Source organism: Peromyscus californicus, unplaced genomic scaffold, assembly GCF_007827085.1.
Source record: "Peromyscus californicus insignis strain IS unplaced genomic scaffold, ASM782708v3 Scaffold_20__1_contigs__length_68692818, whole genome shotgun sequence".
Lineage (NCBI taxonomy): Eukaryota > Metazoa > Chordata > Mammalia > Rodentia > Cricetidae > Peromyscus > Peromyscus californicus.
In genome coordinates, this window is record NW_026294503.1 from 24,280,377 (window position 1) to 24,307,417 (window position 27,041).

Consider the following 27,041-nt stretch of genomic DNA (forward strand, 5'->3'; position numbering starts at 1 on the left):
CTGGCTCTGCCAGTGCTAGGATTAAAATCGTGCGCCACCACTGCCCGGCCAGTTCTTACACTCTTGTTGCTCAATGAACAAAAATGATGGCTAACATCTCTTGCATTCCTGTTATGGTCAGGCTCCAGGAACATTTATTCTGACTTCAGTAAACTTTACTGTGTCTTGAATGTGAACTGACCTCTGGAGGTCCATGTGTTTGAACTCTTGGGTTCGAAGCTGGTTGGTGGCGTTTTGTATGGCTCTGAAAACTTTAGCAGGTGGTGGACCCTTGCTAGAGGAAGTGGATCACTAGGGATGGCCTTAAAGCCTGGCCCTGCTTCCTACCTGCTGTCTCCCAGCTGCTTATGCTTATATCTGCATGCCTCTCCTGGTGTGATGGACTGTATTCCTTCTTCAAGTGTAAGTTGAAATAAATCCCTCTTGCCTTAAGTGGCTCTGCTCAGACCTTTGCTCACAACAACAAGGAAAAGGATTGGGTCTATTTCTCAACTGCAAGAAATAGGAACCATGAATGAAGGTTCCTGGGAAGAAGCATTGGCTACAAAGGCAATCAGAACTTCACTGATGTGGAGAGGTTAGAATGTTGCAAGTGCCCAGCCATTTTAAAAGCTATCTTTAGTTTCTTTAATAATCACTTACTGCCCACCTCGGCAGTATGTGACCTAACATCCTTGTGTTAGATAAATCCTTTGGAATGTAGGAAGAGAATCTTCCAGCGTCTACCAATCCAAAAACTAAGAATGCCCACAGACAGCGTCTGAAGCCAGGAATAGGGATTTCCCCTCTTTGCTGTGACCCACCTACCTGATTACAAGGTATTTGAAAAATGAGTCGACACATGATTTTGTTCTGTCAGCACGAAAACTTCATGAAACTGCGGCCTTGTTGGAACATGGAATTTGGAGTAAACTAAATCTGTGTACCTGGGCCATGGTCACCATATTTGGTCCAGAATAAACTCTCGCCTCCCCTTTGAGGTGAGAACTGTGTTTCTTGCATTGACATCTTAATTATCAACATCTTAGAGACTGCAACAGAGGAAGTTGTGTAAAGGTGTGACAAGCCACATTGCAGGGAAGAACTGGGTCTGTGATTCTAACCTCTTGCTTTCTGGAACATTTTAATCCCTATTCTTCTGAGGGGGGATAACAGCTCAGCATCACATCCCCAGAGAAGCCTCTGCTCAGCCTGCCTCAAACAATGCTATACTGTTCCATTCAGAACACTCATCGCAAGCTACTTCTATTCACTTGCTGTATTTTCTTGGGGGTGGTATCTTTTGGTTAGAATCCGACGTCCATCAAGGCAGAGACCATTTCTATCTCGCTCATCATCCTGTTCTCAGTGTTTTGCACAGGTCTAGCAAACTGTAACTGTTCTGTGTTTGTTGGTGAATAAATGATAATGACTTCAGAATTCATTTTCTCCCAATCATTTTACAATACAATCAATACATGGAAATAGCCCACTTAAACATAACAATGTAGTTTGGACTCTGGCTGGTATTCAACCACAAGCTTATTTTTCTATGCATTCTCAGGAAATTTTATCATCATGGTAACAAATTTCTGGGAGTAGGAATATAAGTCTCAAAGATGAAAGATAAATATATCCAGAAAATAATAAGTCAAGTTGAAATGAACACACACCAAAAATACCTCAGGGTGTATTGTTGGAAAAACATTTATTGCAATTCAGTGTCAAAAAATGTTTACAAAAATATGCCACTGTCTGGTACAAACAACTATAAAAAAGTCAGTTCATCATGCAAGAAAGGTGTGCAAATAAGTTATATAGGACTCAGATTATTCAATATTAAACAATCATCTTTGCATGTAATCTGTCTAACCTTATACATTTAGTTAAAACATTCCACCCACTCTAATAGTTTTCTTTAAAAAGTACACTTAAAGCTTCTAAGCTTAGACATGGACTATAATATACACTCTCTTTAGCCAGGGTGACTGGCATTTGGTAGTATAAAGATGGCACCAAAGGCTCCCAAGTATGAAGCAAGGCTTGGAGCCACCTGTTAAACAGCCTTGTGCATAGTTAACACATGTATCTATACTCAAAGACAGAGTCATGTTCAGTAATGTTGAAGCATATGGAGCATCCAGAAACTTGGAGTTTGGATGTAGCCATCCATTTCCTTCCAAATGGGAGAGGGACTCAGTTCAGAGAGCTTCCTCAAGAAGCCTTGCTTGCTGAAGTCAAGGACACTTTGAAAAAGGCACCCCAGACAAAAATCATGGCTATCACCATCCCTTGCCTTGTGAGATAAATTCTGCTCACTGCAAACAAGGTTGAACAGACCGAACTCCCACCAGACAGAACCTCACTGGATCTTGTAGTGGGGCTCACCGGAAAGAGGAGCAGGGAGGAGGAGAGATGCCTTAAACACACCTTTCCGTTTCAGGGGAGAAGACATGCTTGGGTACCAGCAGGAGCTAGGTCAACATTTATCTATTCTTTTGTGCATATGTGCATGTGTGTGCGTGTGTGTGCATGTGTACGTGTGTATGCTAGTATGCCTGGGGATGTGTGAACATGCATAGGCATTTGGAGGCCAGGGCAGACATTGGGCATCTTCCTGGATCTCTGTCCACTTTTATTTTTGAGGCAGGGTCTCTCATTGAGCCTGGCCATCACTTGGTTCTTAAGACTGGCTGGCCCGTGAACTCCTCCCCATGCACTAAAGATGGCTTTTACATGGTTGCTGGAATCTGAATTCAGGTCCTCATGCTTGCATAGCAGGTACTTTATTAACTAGCCATCTCCCCAGGACACTGTGTCTGTTCTTAAAGGGGCATTATGTAAAAACCCCAGGGAAGGTCGAATTTGTCAAAACATGGTGTTTGCTTCCTGCTGATTTTGAAACAAGACCTTGCTATGTAGCCCAGGCTAGGAGTCTAGTTCTCCTGCCTCTGCGAAGATTACAGGTGTGCACCACGTACCTGGCATGCTGGTTACTTTCTAGCAAGCAGGCTGTGCTCAGTAGAATGCTATAGTCACAGCAGAGTGAAAGGGTGTGAAAATGAAAAGGGACCCCCTAACTTCTCCAGTAAAGAATCAGACTTAAAAGGTTTGGAAAACTTTGTGGCGCATGCCCATCATGGGATGGTCTCCCCTGCCTCCCACAGTGAGGATCTTTGGAAGAGTCACACTGAGTGTCGTGAATCTACAGATGCCCACAAGGTGCTTGGGTGGGAGGTGCACTGGGAGCTCTGGCATCAGGAAGCTCCAGGTTTCTGTTCAGCTCTGTTGCTGACTTCCCAGGGAGTGTAGAGGAAGGCTCCCCACCCCGCCAGCTCTGGAAAGGCTTCCGCATCTTGAAAGGCAGAAATGCCAGAATGCATCCTCTCTAAAACCCTTCTTGGTCTAAAGTCTGGGACGGGAATTTTCTTCATCTAGAAAACCAAAAGTGGTTTTGTTGTTTGCTTTGTTGTTTTTTCAGCAAAGCAGAGCAGGAAAACACAGAATTTAGAGGAATTACTACCTTGTTTGTTAAAGCCATAGATGGCCCATGATATATCAAAGTAAGATCCCTGTGTCTGCCCCAGAGGTTCAGGGTGTTTGAGTCTGTTTAAGCACTGACGGGTTTCAAGCCAGCATCCAGTCAGAAGAGATGGTTCACAGACTCAGATAGTTGGAAACAGATTAAAAACAACAACAGATGTCAGCATAGAAAATGATAGTTTAGTTAAAAAAATGCACACATAAAATTACAGTCAAAAATTCACACATAAAACTTAGAGTGTTTGCATAGCAAGATGTTATTGCCCTGCAGCCAGGCAGAAAAACATAAACCCAGGTGCATGTTTTATAATAAACATTGTTTTGAATGCCGAGAACCATATACTGCTAAACGCCTCTTGCGATGATTTATCTCTCCATGAATCATACCAATCGCTTAGACAAATCAAATCCCCAGCCTTTTCTCTTCCATGCAAAACAATAAAAATAAGGAGTCTATGTCCATAGCAAGCACCTCATGGGAAAGGGTTTGTGAGGCCACAAGGATGAGCCACCCACTAGCTGGCTCTCCCAGTCACAAGTAGATCAGCTCTTCTGCTGAGAGCTTTTGCAGGGGAAGTATCTTGTCCAAACCACTTTCATCTGAAATCGATCATCACTAGCCAGAAAGCCTCTCCCAGCTGATGGGCTGCGGACCCCACCTCGGAACTGCTGATTCTTTCTGCCACCCTTCCCTCCCATTCAACTGATGCACCTGTCCACTCAATAGTGGTGAGTCATGACATGGTCTAGTGTCACTGGGTTTATTTTTTTCTTTTACTGGCTCTTGCGATAAGAGGAGCATTCCTAAACTTTATATGGAATGGTTCTCCCTCTTCAGAGACTCAGCTGACTGCTCTCCAATGTTTTGAGTCACCATTACCCTGGGTTTGCTCAAGTGGCTTGGACAGAACCTTTTCCTTCTCTTGCTGTCTGAATGACTTCAGAGTGGGCATATCTAGTCCTGCTTTACAACATGCAAAGGAGGGACAGGAAGGTACAGTGGAGAGAAAACACATATTTTTTCTTTGTGTTGGAAGAATTTTTCTAGCAATTTCTATAGCCACGCCCCTCTTGCTTTTGTAGCAGCAGTTCTGGGTCAGGGATTCTTAGTTTTTGTGTTGGAGGTCTGGGAGTCCTGGGTGGGTTTGCCAAGAGGAATTCTATAGACTATTCATGTCCTAGGAGCAAAAGTTTTCAACTCCGGTTACTTGGATGTGAGGCTCTAGCCGTGGCCTAATATGGACATCTTGCCTGCTCTACTCACCCCGTCGCTCCTCCCCACACAGACCATCAAAGACACATCATTTCTACTCCTCGCCCACTCCCTCTCCACCTGCCACATCCTTCCTAGTTTCTCCTGACCAATGAAAGGGACCCATCCATGTTCCTTTATTCATTCTTAAATCAATTCTTCAGTTGTGCCACATACCAATGACACCAAGGTTCATGGAGAATCTGCAGGCACCTAGTCAACATTCCGAAGAGCTCTGACCTCACTGCTAGGGGCCAGGGTCATTTTACACAGGGGCAGGTTGCTGCCTGGGGCATGTATGATATACATGTGCATTGCTGACACTCTCCACGAGACCGGCTCATCGGTTTTCTGCTGCCAGTCCAAAGCAGGCAGAGTTGCTGGGACTGGGAACTCCAAGTTCCCAGCAACCTTCCATCTCTAAACAACACGACAGAGCAGTGGCGACAGGCTGATGAGGACATGTGAAAGGCCATGAGCCCCTAACCCTAGCAGTGTCACTCAGAATCACCGTGGCCAGTGCTTTTCACAGCAACGGCAGACCCAGCTCCACCCCACATCTTTACAGAAGGCGAGATGGTGTAGAGAGTCTGACAATTATGGAAAAAAGTGTCTGTCTCTCTGTCCCTCCCTTCCTTTCTTTTCCTTCATAGTCCCAGCCCTACATTCTTAATGTAAAAATCATTCTGGGGAGAAGAGTTTTTTGTTTTGTTTTGTTTTGTTTTGTTTTTTAAAAAAGAAACCAAATAGAACAAATAGAAAACCCTTACAGGTTTAAACTCTCTAAAGTTCAACTTTATACATCAACTCTTGTTCTTTCACATTTCCCTTTTTGCATTACAAGTCTCTAGATTCAACTTAATTTGCCCCTCAAGGAAGAAGGAAGTATGGAGAACTTCCGGTGTTAAGTGCAGAGACTGCCAATCAGGGAGCCCTGCAGACTCCATCTGCCTGCACAGTATTACCACCGAAGGAAGAGGCATTGACTGTCCCTTGTTCCTGTGTATGCTCGGCCATCTTTCCTCTCCTCCAAGGACCACCCCAAGCATCAATGCTTCAGGTTACACAATACCTTACTTAACATTTATATGGAACAAATTTCTATTTCTGCTTCTTTGCCAGGGACATGCATAGTGGCAGTTTTATTTGAAGATTAAAAAAAAAAAAAAGCAAATACAACTGCAAATGTACATTGTAGAAAAGCAACAATCTATAAAAAGTAAAAAATAACATTTTCCCCACCCCAGGAATTAACTCCTGAAGTCCTGAGATTTGCTTTCTTCCACAGTGTTCATATCTCTGCTTGCAAGACCCCCGGGGATCCTTTGTCTTTTAACTCTTTCTTTTAACTCAGTCCTGAAACAAGTTTAAGATGAACTCATCTCTCTATCTGGCTGGAACTCCAGGCTTCCTTTTAAATCACGCTTGTGAAAAGTCCCAGTTCAGGACGACTCAAGTTTGATGGTGGACCTAAAGAACAGAAAGAGCCTCGGCTCATTACCCTGCCCAGGGGAAGCAGCAGCTATCAGAATGTTTAATTGGCTGGTGTGAAAAGTGTGTGTCTCTCAAGCCTCAGGTCTTGGGCGCCACTACGTTCACAGACGTTCACTAATCCATGAAGATACCCGAGGAAGTCCAGACAAGCCCAGAAGTTAATTAGAAGAGGGTAGAGTTCAATCAGAAGTGCCAAGCCTTCACATCTACAGGTGCCTAATTCTAGCTCTCCATGACTTCTGCTGGAGCTGTTCTTAAGCTAGCCTTCCGGTTCCCTGCATGAGCTACCACATGGGAGGAAAACAACGTGTAGTTACTGGAGAGGAGAGGGAAAAGGAAGTCAGAACCAAGAAGAGGGTTTTTTTTTTTCCTAATTCGTTCCCATCTTAGATCAGTTTACAGATGAAAGAACTTACATGAAACACAGACATTGCCTGCGAGATAATGTATGCTGCCAGAGAGCACTCTATGCTTGTAGAGGTAGACCATTGTGTGGCATCTTCGTAGGATAAGGCCTTATGCCCCGTGCAGGATTCAGATGGGTGGACTTCTTTGCCTGTTCAAAACAAACCCCAGATCCAAACCCAAAGCCCAAGGACTTCTCAACTGTAGCATTCTTTTCCTCCTTCCTTACGTCTTAACAACACGATCACATTGTAAACAGGGTGTTCTATCTTGTATTTGAGTTTTGCATTTTTCTTCCTAGGGAACTAGGAAGTTTCCATGAACATCAAGAGGACTCCATTTTCACGGCAGACATAAGAGTTCTTGCCTTTATAGTCTTGCTGGCGAATTGTTAAGGGGAAAAAAAAAAGTCTTATTTACAGTATCTCTGCTTTTCCGTACCAGTTCAGTTCTAACGTGAAGTTCACATTTGTAAATCCCCATTGGCGACTGCGTCCCTTCTCAGTGACTTCACTCAGAAGTGTCCAGCCAAGGCTTAAAATGTACACTATTTACAGACCAAGTTATCTGGACTCGCAGCCTTCTGATCGGCAGGGCCTTGTGAAGTGCCGTCACGGGCTGGGATTCAGAACTTGAACAGGTTGATGAAGTCTTGCGGGGAAAGTGAGATAGAGCAGCTCTCTGGGTTGTTGGCTGTGCACGGATGGTCAGTGCCCTGGAATGGAGAGCATTAGGGTTAGAGCTGAGTTCTCAGTGGCAGCTCCCTGGCTCTGCAGGGCACTGCCCGGTCCCTTAGGTGGTTCGGCGGTTAGGAGCATGCACCACCGCTCTTTGTAGAGGACCCAAGTACCGGTCTTGTCTCTGGGTCAAGCGGCTCACAACCACCCGTGACTTCAGCTCCAAGGTACCTGAGACCCTCTTCCAGCCTCTGCAGGCACTGCTCTCACATAAACATGTAATGCATGTTTACGATAGATAAAAAATACCACTAAATCTAAGGAAGAAAAGAATGTCACTGAATTCAGGGGGTGAGGAAAGAAGTGGATGAGTAGAGTGACTGGTATGTGACTATGAGGACCTGCGTTTGGATTCCCAGTACCCATCTAAAAGCTGGGGTATGGAGGCATGCATCTTGTAACCCTAGCACTGGGGGTGAGATAGAGACAGATAGGTCCCTGAAGTTCATTGGCTGGCTAGTCTAGCCAATCTGGTGAGCTCCAGGTTCAGTCTTAAAAAAAAAAAAAGGTAGGGATCTATTGAGGAAAAAGGAGACTGCGACCTCAGGCTTCTACATTCACGTGCTCATATGTGCACCTACACATACATGTGCATACGCAAACGCATCCACACATACTACCCCTCCCTACCCACCCCCAAAAGGAATTCCACAGCACGGAGAAGCTAATGAATTAGTGTTTGCCTGTGTATTCACATCTGCACACAAAGACAGACTATGTGGAGAATGGAGACAGATCGGCATAAGGGCAGAGGAAATGAAGGGACATGAGGTCTTCGAGTTTCTCTTCCCTGTCCAAGGGCTGGGTGAGTTTTATTCTCCCTTAGGTTGAGGGCTGAGAAAGGAAGGAACAGGGAAGGTCTGGCCTCTTGTTGCTGGCACCATAGGCTCTTAGGACCTGGGCTCAGGGGAAGCGGGGCTGGAGGCAGGAACTGAGGCAGAGGCCACGGAGGAGCACGGTTTAAAGGCCTGCTCCTCACAGCCTGCTCAGCCTGCTCTGTTATTGCAGCCCAGGAGTGGCCTGCTCACGGTCAGCTGGGTCCTTCTACGTCAATTATCAATTAAGGAAATGCCACGCAGACTTGCCCACAGGCCAATTTGGTGGGGACGTTTTCTACACTGAGGTTCCCCTTCTCTCTAGCTTGTGTCACGTGGACACGACACCAGCCCACAGGGACCCGTACCTTCCAGGAGAGAATGTGGCAGTGTTTGCAGAGCTGCAGGGTGTCTCCATACTGCTCTCGCCTGGGGTAACATCGTATCAGTTTAAAATACATCTTCTTCCAATCCAGCTGTCCCTTGTCAGACAAGATCAATCGCTTGCGGATCTGAAGATCAAACGGAGAAAAAGTCATTTCCGGAGAGCTCACCAGGATGATGTTTGGGGGTTTTCTGGTTCCGAAGATCTGCTCCCACTCTTTCCCCCATATTTTTATATGGACCCTATATCACCCAGGGGAGAAGAGTGTCACGATGGACCACAGCACTTTCTTAGCTCTCCACCCTTACTCAGCACCGTTTAACCGGCTTTCGGAAGAAAACGGGTAGCTGTATTTTCCTAGTGACTGCTTCTACGGTGCCGTTGACTGGTCCTTCAACACTTAGGCCTCACCCATAAGCCACTTCAATCTTTTCTTTGCTGTAGCCCTGAATGATTATTTCTAGGAAGACGCAGTGATGAGCACCAGGGCTCGGTTTTATTTTACGTTTCAGTGTCAGTGGCTCCGTGAAAAGAACCTGTTGAATTAATGTGATATTTTACTAAATTAGTTTACTAGTGAAGAGAGACCTGGCATGCCTGCATCCTAGGTCTTAAAGGTCCTCACGGCCACACCCCAGGGGCAGGTACCTCCAGGTCCTAGGCAGGTGTAACAGCTACCTGCTATCTCAACTAGGAGCGTTGCTTCAGGGCATGGCTCAACCACCCACCCACGACATCCATGCACATTGGAAGAAATTGGAAAAACCACCCTCAAGTGGTGTGATGAGGAACAGGTTTACAGGGCCTCTGCAGGGCCAATTCAAATGTAAGGCCAGCTGTCACACCCCCAAGAGTCATTTCACTAATTTGAATACACCGGTTGGTCGCTGGTGGTGGCCTTAGCCTCTTCACCTGTTTGGTGTGGACATGACAACATCTACCCTTCCTGGGTTGGGAGGCTAAAAGGAAATAATGTTCATAATAGTGCTTGACTATAAAGCACCAGAAAAATGACTTTTTATTTATTTATTTATTGTAAGAAAAGAGGCAATACCAATTTGTGAAATTTTGGGGTGAGCCATAAAATATAATTTGGGTCAAGGATTTATTTTTTTTCCCTTATCAAGACAATGTCGACAGTAACAAGGAACCAAAAAGCAAAAACACACACTGACTTAGGAACGCCTTACACCGGTGGTTCTCAACCTGTAGGTGGAGACCCTGTTGGGGGTCCAACTACCCTTTCACAGGGGTAACCTAAGATCATCAGAAAACATGGACATTTATATTGTGATTCATAACAGCAGCCAAACGACAGTTGGGAAGTAGCAAGGAAAAAAATTCTATGGTTGGGGGGGTCACTGCAACACGAGGAACCGTACTGAAGGGTCTCGGCGTTTAGGAAGGTTGAGAAACCCCTGCTTTAGACCGTTGCTTTCTAGTAAACCAGGGAGTCCTGGAGGCGGGCAGCCTCACTGCATGCTGGAGAAGGATGGGTCTCCTTAGAGTAAGGGCAGCTCAAGGAGCATGGGGGAGCAGGCCACTAGGCCTCACTGACCTGCCGCTCGGAAAAGTGGTACTGGCAGAGTCTCTTCCACAGCAGCCGGTCCTCACTGAGCACGTGCAGGTCTGGGGCCGCCTGGCCCAGGCTGACCAGGTCCCGTCCATCGCTCAGCCTCTGCATGATGTTCAGTTGCAAGCACACAGGCAGGTCGGTGAACGTGAGGCCTTTGAAGGCAGGCTGCAGAGAGAAGGCCGGATGATAAGCTGGGCGTTAAGAGAGAAGAGCCATTTTTCCAGAATGCCACTGGCCCCTCCCTGGTCCTCTAAGCTCAAGCTGGCTTATCAACAGCTAGAGTGTCAAAGCAGCGATGCTCCCTGTCTTATAAGCAGAAGTAGGACCCATGGCAGAGCTTCTAGAGGACAGCCTGGAGTGTCTTGGCTGACTGCAACCTGCAGGCCTTCCCTGTTTGCAAGCTTCTGATCTAAAAAACTCTGTTTTATTTTCTCTCTCTCTCTCTCTCTCTCTCTCTCTCTCTCTCTCTCTCTCTCTCTTCCCTTCTCTCTCTCACTCACTCACTCACAGGATTTCTCTGTATAGCCTGGCTGTCCTGGAACTCACTCACTCTTTAGACTAAGCTATCCTGGAACTCAGTAGATCCATCTGCCTCTCCTCCCCAAGGGCTGGGATTAAAGGTGTTCACCACCATCATCCTGCTATATTTTTCTTTATTCTTGAGAATTTCATGTAACTATACAAAGAAATACGATACTATTTATCCCATTTCCCTCCTCTAACCTCCCTGTACCCAACAGGTCCCTTCCAACTTCATGTCCTTTTTTAAAAAAGATTTATTTTTATTGTATATGTATGATTGTTTGTCTACATGTATGTAAACACACCATGTCCATGCCGTGTGCCTGCAGAGGTCACAAGAGGGTGTTAAATCCCCTGGAACTAGAGTTATGGATGGTTATGAGCTGCCATATGGGTGTTAGGAACTAAACCCAGGTCCTCTGCAAGAGCAGCAAATGCTCTTAACCACTGAGCCATCTCTCTAGCCCCTCATGGTTTTTTGTTTGTTTGTTTTGACAACCCTCTCAGTCCAATTAATGCTGCCCATATGTGCGTGGGTGAGGCCATACACTGGAGCACGGGAACATATTGGATTTTTGTGTTTGTTAACTTCACTATTCAACTTCAAGACTCACTACTTTCCCTTTCCCAAAGTGCCACTGCCCTGATGGGTAGCCCAGGCAGACACCTGGCCTCCCATCTCACTGTCCTCTGTGATTCCAGATTGTTCCATTTCAGTGTACTCTCTGGCACCAAACCATTTTCTTGCCTTTCTATGCACAAAGCCCTCACCCACCTGGCCTTCTCTCAGACCCACTTCAAACCCATTTCTATTGGGCATGGTGGCACACACCTTTAATTCCAGCACTTGGGAGGTAGAGAGGAGGATATCTGTGTGTTCATGGCCAGCCTGGTCTACATAGCAAGTTCTAGGACAGTCAGGGCTACATAGAGAGAACCTGTCTGGAAAAAACAAAAACCAAATACCGAACAAAGAAAACAAAACAAAACTCAACCATGTCCTCTGATCACTTCTTTGGCTTATGTATTTCCCTTAGGTCTCGTTCACTGCACCTTCTTAGAACTCCTTCAAGCTCTTTCAGTGACTGTCTGCAACATGCACCCCCCTCCACCTGCTTTTCTGCATGTGGTGGTTTGAAAGAAAATGGCCCCCAAAGGGAGTGGCACTATGAGGTGTGGCCTGGTTGGAGGAAGTGTGCCACTGTGGGGGCTGGCTTTGAGGTCTTTTTCTCAAGTTTCCCTCAGTGTGACAGTCAGTCAACTTCCTGTTGCTGTGGTCACAGTGTCTCTTCACAGCAATAGTGACCCTAAGATACTGCACAACCCCCTTCCCTTAAGAAACACTGAATGCAACATTCCCTTCCGAACCTAAAGTCCTTGACAACAGGGAGCTTGCTTTGTTTCACTGCTGTGCCCTGGTGCCCAGAGTGTTTGGCACATCATAAGCACTCAGTAAATAGCAGTGCAATGTATTAAATCCAAATAGTTGAATAGAAAAAAAAAAGGATAACAAAAGACCCTGTGCTTGTGCATGTGCGTGTGTGCATGTGCGTGCGTGCGTGCATGCGTGCGCGTGTGTGTGGGGGTATGTGTGTTTACAGGACTATATGTATGTGTTTGTATGCATCTGTGTGGGTTTGTGTATGTTCCTGTTTGGGATTATACTTGTATGGGTTTGTGTCTATGTGTTGGTGTGTGTACGTTTGTGTTCACACTGGAAATGGTTGGCCCCAAACCCTCTGAGCTAAGCTCCCCTGTCACCGAAGCAGCTCTATGCCCACCAGGGAACATTTAATTTTTTAAAATTTTTATTTATTCTACAAATATGAATGTGTCGCCTGCAGGCATGTATGTGCATCACATGTGTGCTTGGTGCCCATGGAGATCAGAAGAAGGCATCGGATCCTCTGCAACTAGAGTCACAGATGGTTGTGAGCCACCATGTGGGTGGTGGGAACCGAACCCTGGTCTTCTGCAGGGCAACAGTGCTCTTCACTGCTGAGTGATCTCTCTAGTCCCTCCAGGGAATGCTTTAAAAGCTGCTCATTTACATGTAATATACACCTGCAATCAACTTTGGGCTTCTGAAGGAACTTCCACTATACCCCCAAGCCTTTTCTTATTTTAAAATGTGATGATCTCAAGATATCTCAGCTAGACCTACATCCTTGAAGGCAGGACCTAGCTGGGAGGCCTTGGAGACCAGTCCAGCACAAACAGCCCTTGTGGCGCTTACTGCGGACAGGTGCAGAACTTTGCAGGGGAAAAATAAGACTCTTGGAATAGAGATTATTTTTCTCATCAGATTTCTGGGGGAGAACCTGCGGGAAGCACAGCAAAGCCCAAACACATGGGGGAACCCAGGGGCTACTTGGTCCCAGCCTCATTGGGATTCCAAGCATCACTCAGCCTCGGCCATCAACTGAGTCCCTGGTAGGCAAGACAGGCATTGGTGGGAAGATGGGGCCCAGAAGGAGGATTTAATGGGGACTGTTGAGAAGAATGGGCGTGGCATGGGAGGAACTCAATATGGGCAAACAGCAGATCCAAATGGCATCCTGGGAAGCCTGGGTCTCAGTTTCCCCAGCTCCTAAAGACTGTGTTTAGAATACCGAAGATCCTTCTAGCGCTAATGATCTTGGCCCTGCAGCGACTCAGGCCTTCTGTTTCATCAGACGTGTCTGTGAGTTGACAGTTTTTACTGCTCACTTCTACCCTGGGCTGTTGGGCTGAACTCCATTTGTTTACAACATTCAGGACTCGGTGTGACCGCAGAAAGCCCTATACCTATTTGTCATTTATCATCTGCTGTTGATCATATGAGCTAATAAAACTGCCATGGGATTTTCTTCTTGTTTCCAGCACTTCAAAGCCTCTGCTCTTTTTGGTTAAAACTCCCAGGCCAATTATTACATTAACTCCTATTAAAGGCAAGTCGGCTTGGCAGAGTTTGCCTTGTCAAATTTTCAAACCTGAACTTTTCCAAAACCCTTGCCCAGACCTCACGCCAAACCCCGACTCCTGATAAACGGTTAACCGCTTGCATGCCCTTCTTCCTTTCGAATATAAACATGTGAAAGGAAAAATATGTCACCCCTGCAGCAGCCTCAGGCAAGCATTTGGCTAAACTCCATTTGTGTCTACCCCAGCCCCCATTTTCCAAAACACTGCTTTGCCCACAGCACTATAATTAAATTTTATTTTTCTCCCTACAAACCAGTTCTCTTCAACTTTGTCCTTCATCCTTTATTATTATAGGAATTACATTTGCCAATAAAAATTGGCTTGGAAGAATTAGATATGAGGATTTCTAAGGCAAACAAGGTTATATGCTAGGACAACAGTGGCAAAAACGTGGGCTGACAGGGAAGTGCTTACAATGAAAGTCACTTTAATATTTTCAATGGATTAACATACCCTTCTTTCTGACAAATATAAAAATACCGTCCAGACTGAAGTAATTAGAGTATTCTTGTTCTCTCCCCGCCCCCCCTCTCCCCACCCCCAGGATAGCCCAGGCTGATTTCAGATTTTTTCTGTAGTTGAGCATGACCTTGAACTCCCCATTCTCCTGCCTCCATGTCCCAAGTGTGCTGAGATTACAGGCCTGAGTCACCAAGCACCATAAGAGTTGGGGCTCTGTGTGGGAAGCTCCTCTGTACAGCTCTCAGAACAATGTAATTCAGAGCCCCCTAGTGGGTCCAGGAGGGGACAGAGTGGAGAAAGGATCTGTACAGCCCTCTGTCAGCAGCCTGTTTTGGAGTCTGACGTCAGACCTCCTGGTATAGAGGCCCCAACACAGTTACACTCTGCCCTCCATGTTCTCCGTTTCTACATCCTTGAGTTCAGTAAACCACAGATGGGAAAATACTGAGAAAGAAATGCATCTGTACTGACTGCAGAGAGACTTTTTCTTGACCTCATGCCCCATGCACAGAGCATCCTGTAAGGTATTAAAATTGGGCTAGAGATGATTTGCAGTGCAGAGGGGGATCATGTAGGTGAAGCATAGACACTAGGCCACTGTATATAAGACAACTGACCATCTATGGCATCTAGGGGATCCTTGGGGTGTCTTTAAATCTACCCTCTGTGGATATTGAAGATGATTTTTCTCATTTATAAAACAAGGAAATGAGTATCTTGCAGTGTGCCTGGGTAGAAGAGATGAGATAATGCATGGAAGTACTTAGCACAGTGCCCAGTAAATTTCAGTCATTTGCCCTAATTACAATTAATTACTAGATACGTTAATTATCACATGGGAGGGACTTACAGTGTGTGTGCAGGCAAGCCCTTGATCGTAACACCTAATGCACCTATAATAACGCTGACTACATACCAGGCCCTGTTCCAGCTGCTGTCTGCAGACCAGTTTATGCAACCTCATGCCTATGTTAAATCTCACACGGGAATATGAGATGGGCATGTCTGCCTCTGTTTTCCAAATGAGGAAAGTGAAGCATGGGGAGACTGAATAACTGTCTGAATCTTGCAGTTGGTAACTTATCACTGTTATCCATAATGAAGGACACTGTTCTCCAATCATGTTCTCCGGACCCTGAACATGTCCTTCAGCAGGCAGGTTGGTGGGGAGCTGTCTCTTCAAATGAACATTCATCTCTTCAAGTAAGATCTACTGACCACTTGTGCAAGGTATAGAGGAGACGATGACAATGTCTTTTCCTCTGGAGATTATAGAGCAGTGGATGGAGACAGATGTGTTTGTGTCCAAGATCCTTTCAGCTAGTCAGAACCAATCTGAAGAAGACTGTGCAATAGGGGTTGTGAGAGATGGGATGAGGGGCTGGAGAGATGGCTCAGCAGGTGGTTAAGAGAGCACTGACTGCTCTTCCAGAGGACCTGGTTCAATTCCCAGCACCCACATAGCAGCTCACAACTGTCTGTAACTCCAGTTCCAGGGCATCAGATATCCTCACACAGATATACATACAGGCAAAATACCAATGCACATAAAAATAAATAAAAAATTTTTTTAAGAGAGATGGGATGAAGCAGGAAGACTGTGATCCACAAGGCCCTGAGGTAGTGTGTAGAGAAGTGTGGGGTTCTACGGGAGTACCTCAAGCAGATGTGAGAGGGAGATGAGCTTCGGGGTTGGATCTCTTCTGCAGAGGATTTCATTGGATTAAAAAGTTTGATCGACGGCTGGAGAGATGGCTCAGCGGTTAAAAAGAGCACTGGCTCCTCTTCCAGAGGACCTGAGTTCAATTCCCAGCAACCACATGGTGGCTCACAACCATCTACAATGAGATCTGTTGCCCCCTTCTGGCCTGCAGGCATACATGCAGACAGAACACTGTATACATAATAAATAAATAAATCTTAAAAAAAAGTTTGATTGATCAGTGGATAAATAATTGGAAAAAAACCAGATGGGAAAAAGTTTGGAAAACACTGATGTTAAGCATGCTTTGCCATTTTAGGGATCAGTAGTCCCAGCTTCTGACTTTAGCCTGATTGCTGTGTAGTGCTGGGAAGGACATGGACTCCTCCAGTGCCCCACTTCAATGCTATCCAATGAAGGCTAATAGCAATAACAATGGCTGCCTTTCAAGAGTGTCTGGTGGCTAACTAAGCAGGGTTTTAAGGAAGTAAGGTCACAGAAGTGCAAGGATTGGGAGATTGGGGTAGGAGACACACTCATTTGAGGTGGTCAGAGGGAACACAGCTCGGGGCAAGCATGACCATCTAAATGAATGCTCCAAATTTGCTAGAAGAAAGATGTCCTTGGAACAAATGAGCCTTGTTTGTTTCTATCACTGGCTGGGAATTTTCTCTGGGGAATAAGACAGGAAGTATTCAGTTCAGGCCATAGAGAATGCTGGAAATCAGGTAGCAGGTCTATGTGAGTTTTCTGTGAGAGAAGAACGGAATTCTGGTTCTAAATGTACATTTTTTAAAAGGATTTATTTATTTATTATGTATACAGAAGAGGGTGCCAGATCTCATTATAGATAGTTGTGAGCCACCATGTGGGTGCTGGGAATTGAACTCAGGACCTCTGGAAGAGCAGTCGGTGCTCTTAACCTCTAAGCAATCTCTCCAGCCCCTAAATGTACATTGTTAAGCTATGTCTCTACTTCAGAGATGAGACTGGATAAATTATTAAAACTATACTCTTCATAATAAATGCTTAGTTTTCTTAAAACCATCCAACAATGGGGATAATTTCTGAAAGATGACCTACATTTGGGCTCTGCTCAGCTCTCTGCATGCATGTGTTTGTAGGCATGTGCATGTGTTTGCAGGCACGTGCATGTGTGTGCATGTACATGAGTATGTGGGTGTGTACGGGGAATAGGGGTGGCGGGGTGGAGTTATAGCCTAAGTAACTTCAAGGACTCCATGTAACTAGAGGATTCTAATTATTCCTTCTGCTTCAGAATTTAAGAAACCAAGGTGCCGAAAAAAAAATCATTCACTGTAAAGAAAGAATGTGCTTTTTGGAAACGTCACAGAGCCAGGTAATTGTTTGGAGGAGTCACGGGGCTTTCTGCTTGTCACCTTCACCTGATACATGGTGCAGTTCCAAACGGTGTGGGTCCCGGAAGCCACTTAACCAGCCCAGTGTGTGATTAGATAAGTAGCCAAGTGTTGTGTGAGCTTCCTGAGTGTGCCTGTCTGTTAGTGAGCCCTGAGAGATTACGCCAGCAACATTCACACGGTTCCGTGTGTGCCTTCGTCTTCCCCCTCACCATTAAGAGGATGGGAGCCAACAGGGAGTGTTTATTCTGAAAGCCAAAAGAAATGTCTGATCTATGAAGCCATATGCTGGCTGGTAAGCTACAGGCTTTGGATGAGTCTTGCTTAGCATTTTCTGACACGCATGTTCAGGTGTGGTTCAAAGGTGTCCTTTGTCATCACTACCATTAAATGGGACTGAAATTCTAAAAGGCTGGTGGTACCAGTTCTCCAAGCCACTGTCTTCTGGGTTCTATTGTCCTGAAGGCAGCGTTCCCAATCCACAAACAGCTCATTCTTTTTGAGGAAATGAGCAGAGAGCACCCCCAGGCATCACTGAAGACTTCAGCAAACAGCCAGCATCCCTCCTCCAATAGCTATGTTCCTGTGGGTTTTTTTTTTTTTTTTTTTTTTTTGCATGAAGCTTCAGTTGGCTGTCACCTTTCACACACCTTCCCCCTGTTTTGCCAATTTCTTCTTCCCACTCCCCTTTTATCAGGATAAAGCCCCTCATACCACCTTCCACCCTCAAGCACAAGGATGAGACATCAAATCGGAAGCGACCAGCTCCTGAATCACCAAAGTGGACTTTATGCCGTGGAGTTCTGCTCAGTGTCTGAGTGGAGGAAACCACGGTGGGATGAGTGGGGCTTGCACTTACCCTCGTGATCTGGATGCTGCTCAGCTGTTGCTGCCAGTGTAGAATGGTCTCCATCCGATACACCCACATGTTAATGTTGCCCACCAGCACAGACTTGCCAACTCTCTGGACCAGTGTGCATAAGGATGTGTAGAGGGTCTGGAGAAGTTCCCTGATGAGTCTTATGTTTTGCTGGTCTTCAAGGACTTGAGAGGAAAGAAGGAAAATGAAATCAATGTCAGGGACACCATGCATGTTACAGGTGATGTTTTCTTCTTCACTGTCTGCCCCTATTACTGGGCACTGCCTCTCACTAGTGTTTTTTCTATACTCAGCTTTAGGGTTGAGTTTCCATTATCTAGGTCCCTCTTTGTTCTCTTCTCTTGGGTTTCTGAAGAGCTCCATTTCCTTTGCTGCACCAGTGCCAAGGGTCCTCCTGATCAGAAAGCGGCTTTTTTTTTTGTTCAGGCACCGACATATGTTTAGGTGGTCAGTGGAAGACTGCAGTTTTGGTGTTCAGAAGGTTGGGTTCTAACCCCGTCTGGCTAATCTCTTGACAATCATAGGCAGAGGATCATTTCTGCATGCATCAGTTCCCCTATGTGTGAAATGACTCGGTTGAGCCAGAGGTCTAAGGTCCTTGCTAGTTCAAAGAGTCTATGCCTCAATTCTGCCTTGCACACAGCTCCATTTCCTAGGAATAAAGAAGCTCCATGGTGAAGGCTGGGGTACATGTCCTCATGGAGAAGCCAGTCAATCTTAAAGCAAGGCAAACAGATGACCCTAAAGAGAGGACCAGAGGGCAGTGGTCTTGTTCTTTGCCAAGGGCTGAGCTGGAAGCTGGTACCCCTGGAATTCAGCTGACATTATTCATTCCCATCTACTCACATTACTTTCAATCTAGTGACATGCCACTTGATGAGAAAATCCACCTGCCTATTCCCATGCCTCTAAAAAGGGTTGAGAGAGGGTGGGGGAAGCTCACCTTTCAGTACTACTTTTTCCAAGATGTTCATGAAGTTCTTTTGGGCGATGCCACTCAGGGATGTGAGCTGTGACTTTGCTATCAGTTCCAACAGCTGTGGATAAAAATAGAAGTTGCCAGGCTTAGAATACAGGGATATTTTTCTCCTCTAATCTTCTCTTTTGAGTCACATGACGTGCAGATACAGACTGACGGGAGAGGGAGCGAGAGATAAATGGCAGGCAAGGCCACCAGGCAATAAAAAGCAGATGCTCCAAGTGAAAGACAAATGGTGGTAATTCAAAACTAGGAGTCAGCCTGAATATTTAACTGCTTTTTTTCTTTTATATATAAAGGCTTTGGGCTTCCGCCAGGGCTAATCCATTCTATTTGGTCCTCTTTGGAAAGGAGAGCTGACAGTATTCCGGAGGGAACAGAACCTCTCATGACCTGTGAGCACAGGAGCTTTGCACAGTCACCCCCAGGGGGAACTGTTCCTGCCCCGACTTGAACTTTCGCCCACTGGCACCCACAGCTCTCAGGGCACCGCGAAGCTCGTGTTTGGTGACCATGTGCTTGTCCCAAGGAAGGGATGATTCTCTTTTAGATACTGTTTGCTTTTTCATGTTCAATAAACCTGCCTGATCAGACTCCTTTGCTGCATTTACTTTTTTTTTTTTAAATAGAAAGATGGGTGTACAGTGTGTCTATCTATTTCTTCCTGGAGGCTCAAAGGAGAACCCTTGTATCTGTTAGCTTTGATGGAGTCTGATTTAAAATTTTATTTTATATATTAGAGTGTTTTGCCTAAATGTGTGTAAGTGTACCATGTGTGTGCCTGGTGCCTCTGGAGGCCGGAAGAGGACATCAGAACCCCTGGAACTAGAGTTACAGTGAGTTCCAGAACAGCCAGGGCTACACAGAAAAATCCTGTCTTGAAAAACTAAACCGAGCCAGGCGGTGGTGGCGCACGCCTTTAATCCCAGCACTCGGGAGGCAGAGGCAGGCGGATCTCTGTGAGTTCGAGGCCAACCTGGGCTACAGAGTGAGTCCAGGAAAGGCACAAAGCTACACAGAGAAACCCTGTCTTAAAAAAACCAAAAAAAAAAAAAAAAAAAAAAAAAAAAAAAAAAAAAAAAAAAAAGAAAAAAAGAAAAGAAAAGAAAAAGAAAGAAAATAGAAAAACCAAACCAAACAAACCCCCCAAAGATTCTATTGTTGAAAATTAAAATGGCAAGGGGTCTTGGAGGTCACCTAGTTCAACCCACTTCTCAGATGAATCAGGTGAGGCTCAAGAGTATCACCAGGGCCAGGGAGATGGCTTAACAGGTAAAGACACTTGCTGTCAAGCCTGATGGCCTGAACTTGACCTCCAAGGCACACGACAGAAGGAGAGAAGTGTACGTTGTTCTCTGACCACCATACATGTGCCCATACACAGGCGTGCACATGTGTGTGCACACACGCAATGAATAAATGGAATAAAAAGTTTAACAATAACTTTAAGAGCTATCTCACAACCCATGAGAGGACTCGGCTGTATTTTCTCCACTTAGGAAAGTGAAAGAACACACTGTATGTTTCAAAGAATCACCACACCGAAGGTTGCTATAAAGTCAAAACAACTCATTTCATCAGAAACAGGACAAATAAAGTCCCCGAGAAACACAACACAGACTCAGGCTGAGTAAAGTGGCCTTAGAAAACCAAGACCCCAATATGGGAGAGACACAAGAGAGGTAACAGAGGTGAATGTGATCAAAACACATCATTTACATATATGAGAATATCATAATTAATTATTATGTGTAATTAATATAGGCTAATTCTAAGAAGCAAAAGAAAGAAAAAAAAAGAAGAGAAAACTAAGACCCCCTCACTTTGTGGACTCCTCTGCCCCTCGAAAAACTTTCTCAATGGAACCTTGACTGTCTCCCATCACAAAATTAAACAGGCTCTCTTTTGAGCTGAAACAAAATTTTCAGTCTGTTTTTCCCCTTTTTTCTTTTTTGGCAGGGTCTCACATAGTCCAGGCTAGCTTCAAACTTACTACCTAGCTAAGGATTACCTTGAACTTCTGATCCTCCATATTCTACCTGGGGTTACTGGTGCATCCCGCCATGCTTGGTTTATGAGATGCTGGGAATTGAACTCTGGCCTTCGTGCATGCCAAGCAACCATCTACCAACCGAGCTCCATCTCAGCCCTAGGAAGCTTTCTGAGAGCATTTCATCAGCCCAGGCCCCCACCCCGATTTCATCAATGGACTCCGATGCTATATTGGATGCTGGAATCAAGGCAGAGGGAAGAAACAAAGTAAAACCCAAACATCTGCACTGCAAAAACAGAAACAATATGAGAACACAAGAAATGAAAATAAAAGCTGGAATGCAGAGGAGGATGAACTTTGGACCCACATCCTAGGTGGTTCAGGGTACCTCCGTGTCCCAGGTACACAGTTAAACATTTTGACCCCTTTGGGACCCTGTCAAACCACATATAGAACTAGTTTCTCGAACATAATTTTACTTTAAATTGGGGGAAAAAAGTTTTAAACCTCAAATGTCGTCCTGCTGGGTTTGGTATCTTTGATGCGTGCAGGGGGCGGTGTGGCCTCCTGACCAGGAGGAGGAGGAGGAGGAGGAGGAGGAGGAAGAGGAGGAAGAGGAGGAAGAGGAGGAAGAGGAGGAGGAGATGCTGCTGCTGTGTTGTGCTTAGTGCTAGAGACCTAAACTTGGAAGTCAGGGGCTGACAAGAGTGGCACTCACAGTCAAGGCATCAAAACACACCCGGGTGGACGCTCTGTCCATCCACAGTGACCACAGCCCTCTGTGCCCGTCTGGTTTAGTTCAGCCACCAATCAGCACGTGACAGTGGAAAGAGGAACACAAACCTTTCATTTTCCCCCCTCCTCGAGCAGCAGGCTGTAGAAAGCCAGGCTGGGGTTTATTAATACCCAGAGCCTCACATGACCAGCATACAGCAAAGATGAAAGAAAACACAAGCTTGGAGCCTGGAGCCTGCTCCTGCAGGGCAGGCGGCTGAGCACTGTGACTCAGCTTTGGGTAGGAGGTGAGGCAGGGGGCAGCCTGCGATCAGCCAGAAGTGCATCCAAAACGTGGGTGCCATGTGACCACCAGCTCCCAAGAGCATCAGTATTAACCTAATCTAAAAAGGCACCCATCACAAGGATAAATAAATAAATAAATAAATAAATAAACAAACAAACCCCTCTGCAGCAGGCTCTGACTGTGTATCCAAGACACCTCTGCAGACTGTACATTTAGGGGAAGCAGAAAGCTCTTTGGGCTGGCTGATATCATCTTCCTTAACCGAGGAGAGAGAGGGACAGAGGAGCAAACCCTGTCAACGGACAATAGGGTGACATGTCGACTCTTCTCTCACCCTAACTGCAGAGAAAGTCCCTGCTGTCATTACTAGGCAGCTGTGGAGCCCTGGAACAGGAGAAGCAGGTTCTCTGTCGGGGTGACCTTTCCAACTGTCATTCGTGTAGCAAGAATCCCTGTGTGTGTCCACTCTGTCCTAGTGCTGAGGCAGATGACAGGGAATGACGACAAAACCCACGCTTCCCCAGACGCATGGAGTTTATCGTTTAGTCATCCAGCCTGCTTCTGTATTCTTAAGGCCAATAAAAAGACTACCTCCGGGAAACACAAAACAAAACAACAACAAGAGACTCCCTACAAGATTGTTAGGAGAATCAAGTGAGATAAAAACAAAAACTTACTCTGAGTACCAAACATAAAGTGTTATTGCCACTAACAAAATTATTCTTCTCCCCAATTCCAGTCTCTTAAGGAAGTTTAAGGTTGACAGCTGGAGGAGCAAACTTTTGTAAAGGGCCAAATAGTAACTGATTTTTCTTTCTTTCTTTCTTTCTTTCTTTCTTTCTTTCTTTCTTTCTTTCTTTCCTTCTCTCTCTCTCTTTCTCTCTCTCTCTTTCTCTCTCTCTTTCTTTTCTCTCTTTCTTTCTCTCTCTCTTTCTTTACTTTTGGATTTTTAGACAGAGTTTCTCTGTGTAACAGCCCTGGCTGGCCTTGAACTCACAGCAATCTACGTGCTTCTGCCTCCTGAATGCTGGGATTAAAGTCGTGCACCCTCACACCCAGGCCCCAAACAGTAACTGTTTTAAGGTTGGGGGGTCATTCAGTCTTTACACTAAAAATGTCCTGCAACTGTAACACAAAAGCAACCACAGACAATATGTAAATCAATGTGCACCATGTGTGTATCAATAAAACTTTATTTATAAAAACCAGTGGCAAGCCAGACATAATTCTGGGTTTACTTCTGGTACCATCACAGAGATTATAAATGAAGGTCCCAGAGTCAAATTGTTTTGTATAATGACAGCAGCTACTTTAGAATTGTTGTGAAGATCAAATAGTTCACCAAGCACTCACCATGTGCCAGGAGAATATACTTAGTAGCTTATTATCACCAGCTTTTCATCATAACACAGAAAAGACAGCTAGCTAAAAATTATTGCCAGGCAGAAAATAGTGAACTACTAAGGCAAAGTATAGCTCATTTAAAGACTCTGTGTTTCAACTGCACGCACCGTAACTAAATGCTTTCAGATTTCAATATTCCACTGCATCTTTATTATTTGTGATGCATTTAACAGCTCTCTACTGATACAGTTCATGACTTGCAGAGGTGCTCCTACCATGAAGTCATATTTTGCTGACAACAATGGATAGTTACTGTGTGCAGAGATGGTGCGACACAGTTCACCTGTATGGTCTCAGTTTTCAAGGACAAAGAGGTTAAGTTCCCAATTTGACAAGCGAGGACACTAAGGCTCAGAGCTGTCAAGTACCAACAGTAAATTGGGGAGCCAACACTTGAGTCCAGATATGTCTAACAGAAAATACGTATTTCTGTAGCATTCAGGACTCCCACTGTGAAGGATAATCAATAATTTGGCATGTAGGGCCAAACTGTATTCTAACAATTGTAGCAATATCATGACTTGTTATTGTCTGGGGAAAGAATCTGGAAATTTTATATCAACAGTGTGCTTTGATTGGTGACCAGCTTCCATGCCGAGGTGAAATAATGCCCAGAAGATATTCTAACATATTTAGAAAAAGGCAAAGGCTTTGGGTTAACCTCTTATATCCATACAACTCTACTGCCAAGAACCAGCAGGTAGTGTCATGTGATGTTAACAATAATGGTGATGAAGCTATCATTTTTTGTTGTTAAGAGAGCCATTTGCCCAAGAGAGTAGGTTTGTATTCAGCAATTTGTTTACCAAGACGATCGAGCCAATTGGATCTTTTGCCCTTAGCCACAAGAGAAGGGGGGAGTAGAGGAAAATGTCTCGTTTGGAAGTAGCTGTTTTCTGCCGGGCAAATTTTAGCTCAGGTGCCAGTAACTTGTGGCTGTGTGGAAAGTGAGGCAGAAGGTGAAGAGGATCAGGGAATCAAGCTGTAGGCTGCCCCTGAATGCCATGGTGTCATTGTGAGTGGGCAGCATGGGGGATCTGCCACTGTGTGTAAGGACTCACTGTGCAGAGAGAGAGAGAATGAAGCTTTGCTCCTGGAGGGAGGGGGTGGCCACCACATGCCCAAACCACATCCTGCCATTCAGCCTCAACTCATGCTAGTTTGAGAAACGATGAGTTGGAGAAAAATCTAGTTGCAAGCAAAGCTGTGTAGCAAATCTCAGAGTGTGTATCAACCACAGTGTGACGTGATGTTTGGAGAGCCACTGGGCAAAAGTAATTTCCCTCCCATCATCCTTTACTCAAAAACAGGTTTCTTCTGCAATTCATCCTAGCATAGCGCTTATATTTAAATGTATTAGCATTAATGTATGTGTGCGTGCGTGCGTGCGTGTGTGTGTGTGCGTGTGTGTGTGTGTGTGTGCGCGTGTGTGTGTGTGCGTGTGTGTGTGTGCGTGTGTGTGTGCGTGTGTGTGTGCGTGCGTGTGTGCGTGTGCGTGTGTGTGCGTGTGTGTGTGTGTGTGTGTGTGTGTGTGTGCGTGCGTGTGTGTGCGTGTGTGTGCGCGCGCGCCACTGCGTGTGACTGGACATCAAAGAACACTGCACATGGGTGTCAAAGAACCACCTTTGGGAGTTGGTTTGGTTCTCCACTTTCACCTTTATGTGGGCCCTGAAACTGAACTCAGGTCATCAGGCTTGGTGGCAAGTGCCTTTACCAGCTGGACTATCTTGCCAGCCCAGTACTAATATTTAAAAAAAAAAAAAAAACATCATGACTTTTCCCCCCCTCAAAATGGCTTCCTTCTGCATTTAGGAAAATCCCCAAACACCTTTTCACAACTGACAAGGTCCTCCTGGATCAACTTCCTGTCTTCCAACCTCCTTTGCACAGTGGCCCCAAACTCCTTCTGTCCCTCCTATACAGTCCAACTGCTTTCGTCGGACAGATTAAGTTCAGCCCCATCTGTGAGTCTCTGTCACATCGCTACATGCTTGGCTCCAACTCATCCCTCAGGTCGTCGTTCAAATGTCGCCTGGATAGAGCTCAGAGAGATCTCCTTTGACATTGTACATGAAAACCAACCTCCCTTGTCATCTTACTCCTGACCCCTCATTGTTCCTTTATGCACAGTTTCACTGGCCTTCACACACCTGCTGCCTGTCCGATCAGAAGCTCTGCCTCCAAACCCTAGAGGGAAGCTGGTTTACTAGCTCACTCCTTTGTAGGACAGGCCACAGGCCAGTGGCCCCACATAGGCTTGGTTTTTATACATCTGTCTTTGGGAATCTGAGTATTATTTCTGGAAGGGACCGGGAAACAGGTGACCCGAATGCCCTGCTGCTTGGGATAAGACACTTCATGACACTCCAGTGACATGATTCTAGATTGTCTGAACTTTCAGGCTGGACTTCCTATGGTATCAGAGTGGGGATCCAGGAGTGGCACAGGGTGCTTAGGAGGAAGTTACCTATCAGGAAAATCATTTCAAACACTCCCTGAAGGGCAGGCAGCCTGACCCCTACAGGGATGCTGATAATCAAGCCTTCAGAAGTATTGGTAAAAATAGCAGCTTCCCCTTCCTGTCAGTTTCAAAGTTCAAACCCGAATGGAGGTTGACCATGGATATTCTAGCTCACGAGGGATATTGTTAATACTATATAAGAATACATCTGTGTCTTGGCTGGGTGTGGTGGCGCATGCCTTTAATCCCAGCACTTGGGAAGCAGAAACAGTTGGATCTCTGTGAGTTCAAGGCCAGCCTGGTTAATACAGAGACCCTGTCTCAAACAAACAATATCAGAAAAGGACAGATTTGTGTCCAAGTTCTTCCATCTCCTAGGAAGAGGCTTGCTTCCATAACTTGCTTGGAAAATCTCCTGGCATGATCAAAAGCAGAGAAGAGTTCCAGCCTCGAGAAGCTTAACCTATGTCTCACGTGCTCAGTACCCAGTGGGTGTCCACTGGAAGGTGGTGTCATTTATAATAAGCCTTCAGTTACATTAGGCAGCAGCTCGGCCTGCGCTGAGTATGTGTACTTCCAAGATCCTTATTTATTCAATGGATAATACATATCACAAACCTGGAAAGTTCTGTCCTGACTTTGAGCTTGAACACTGGCAGGTTGTAAGAGGAAAAATTTCAGCCACATTAATAATCTCCAGGCGTGTCAAGATCGGGTAAATATTATTTGCAAGTGAAACAGCTCTTGAGCTAAGAGAGTTAAAATAACAAGGAGGGCCAAGTTTATATGAATTAATTGTATCCTCAGCCAAGAGAAACTTGTCTCTCCATCTTTCATCTATCCCAGTTACTCTGGAACTTACAAAGGGTCCCTGACTCCTGTTGGAGAGATCCGAGCAACCATGTCTTCCTCAGTGACATTGTTTAAATTGAGCCCCCCAGCTCTTCCAGCGTGGCCTCATCTGCCCCAGAATGCCCCACTCCTCCCTATGATTCTCGATTGTCCTCACTTTTAACCCAGTGTCACTCCCCTTCAATTCTGTCCCTTTCCATTTCCAGGTTTATACACACACACACAATTTATTACCA

General features: G+C 45.4%; 1 protein-coding gene across 1 annotated transcript in view; it reads right to left on the reverse strand.

Moving 5' to 3' along the window:
* Window positions 1-1,670: 1,670 nt before the first annotated feature.
* The window catches only part of Fbxo32 (F-box protein 32), a 41,302-nt gene continuing 15,931 nt past the window's right edge, over window positions 1,671-27,041 (reverse strand). Inside the window, exons 5-9 of the mRNA XM_052747855.1 lie at window positions 19,039-19,132; window positions 18,075-18,259; window positions 10,169-10,351; window positions 8,594-8,737; window positions 1,671-7,388 (exon numbers count right to left, since the gene is read on the reverse strand). Coding sequence (XP_052603815.1) covers window positions 7,299-7,388; window positions 8,594-8,737; window positions 10,169-10,351; window positions 18,075-18,259; window positions 19,039-19,132 — 696 coding nt within the window. The 3' untranslated portion in view covers window positions 1,671-7,298. The remainder of the gene's footprint in view (window positions 7,389-8,593; window positions 8,738-10,168; window positions 10,352-18,074; window positions 18,260-19,038; window positions 19,133-27,041) is intronic.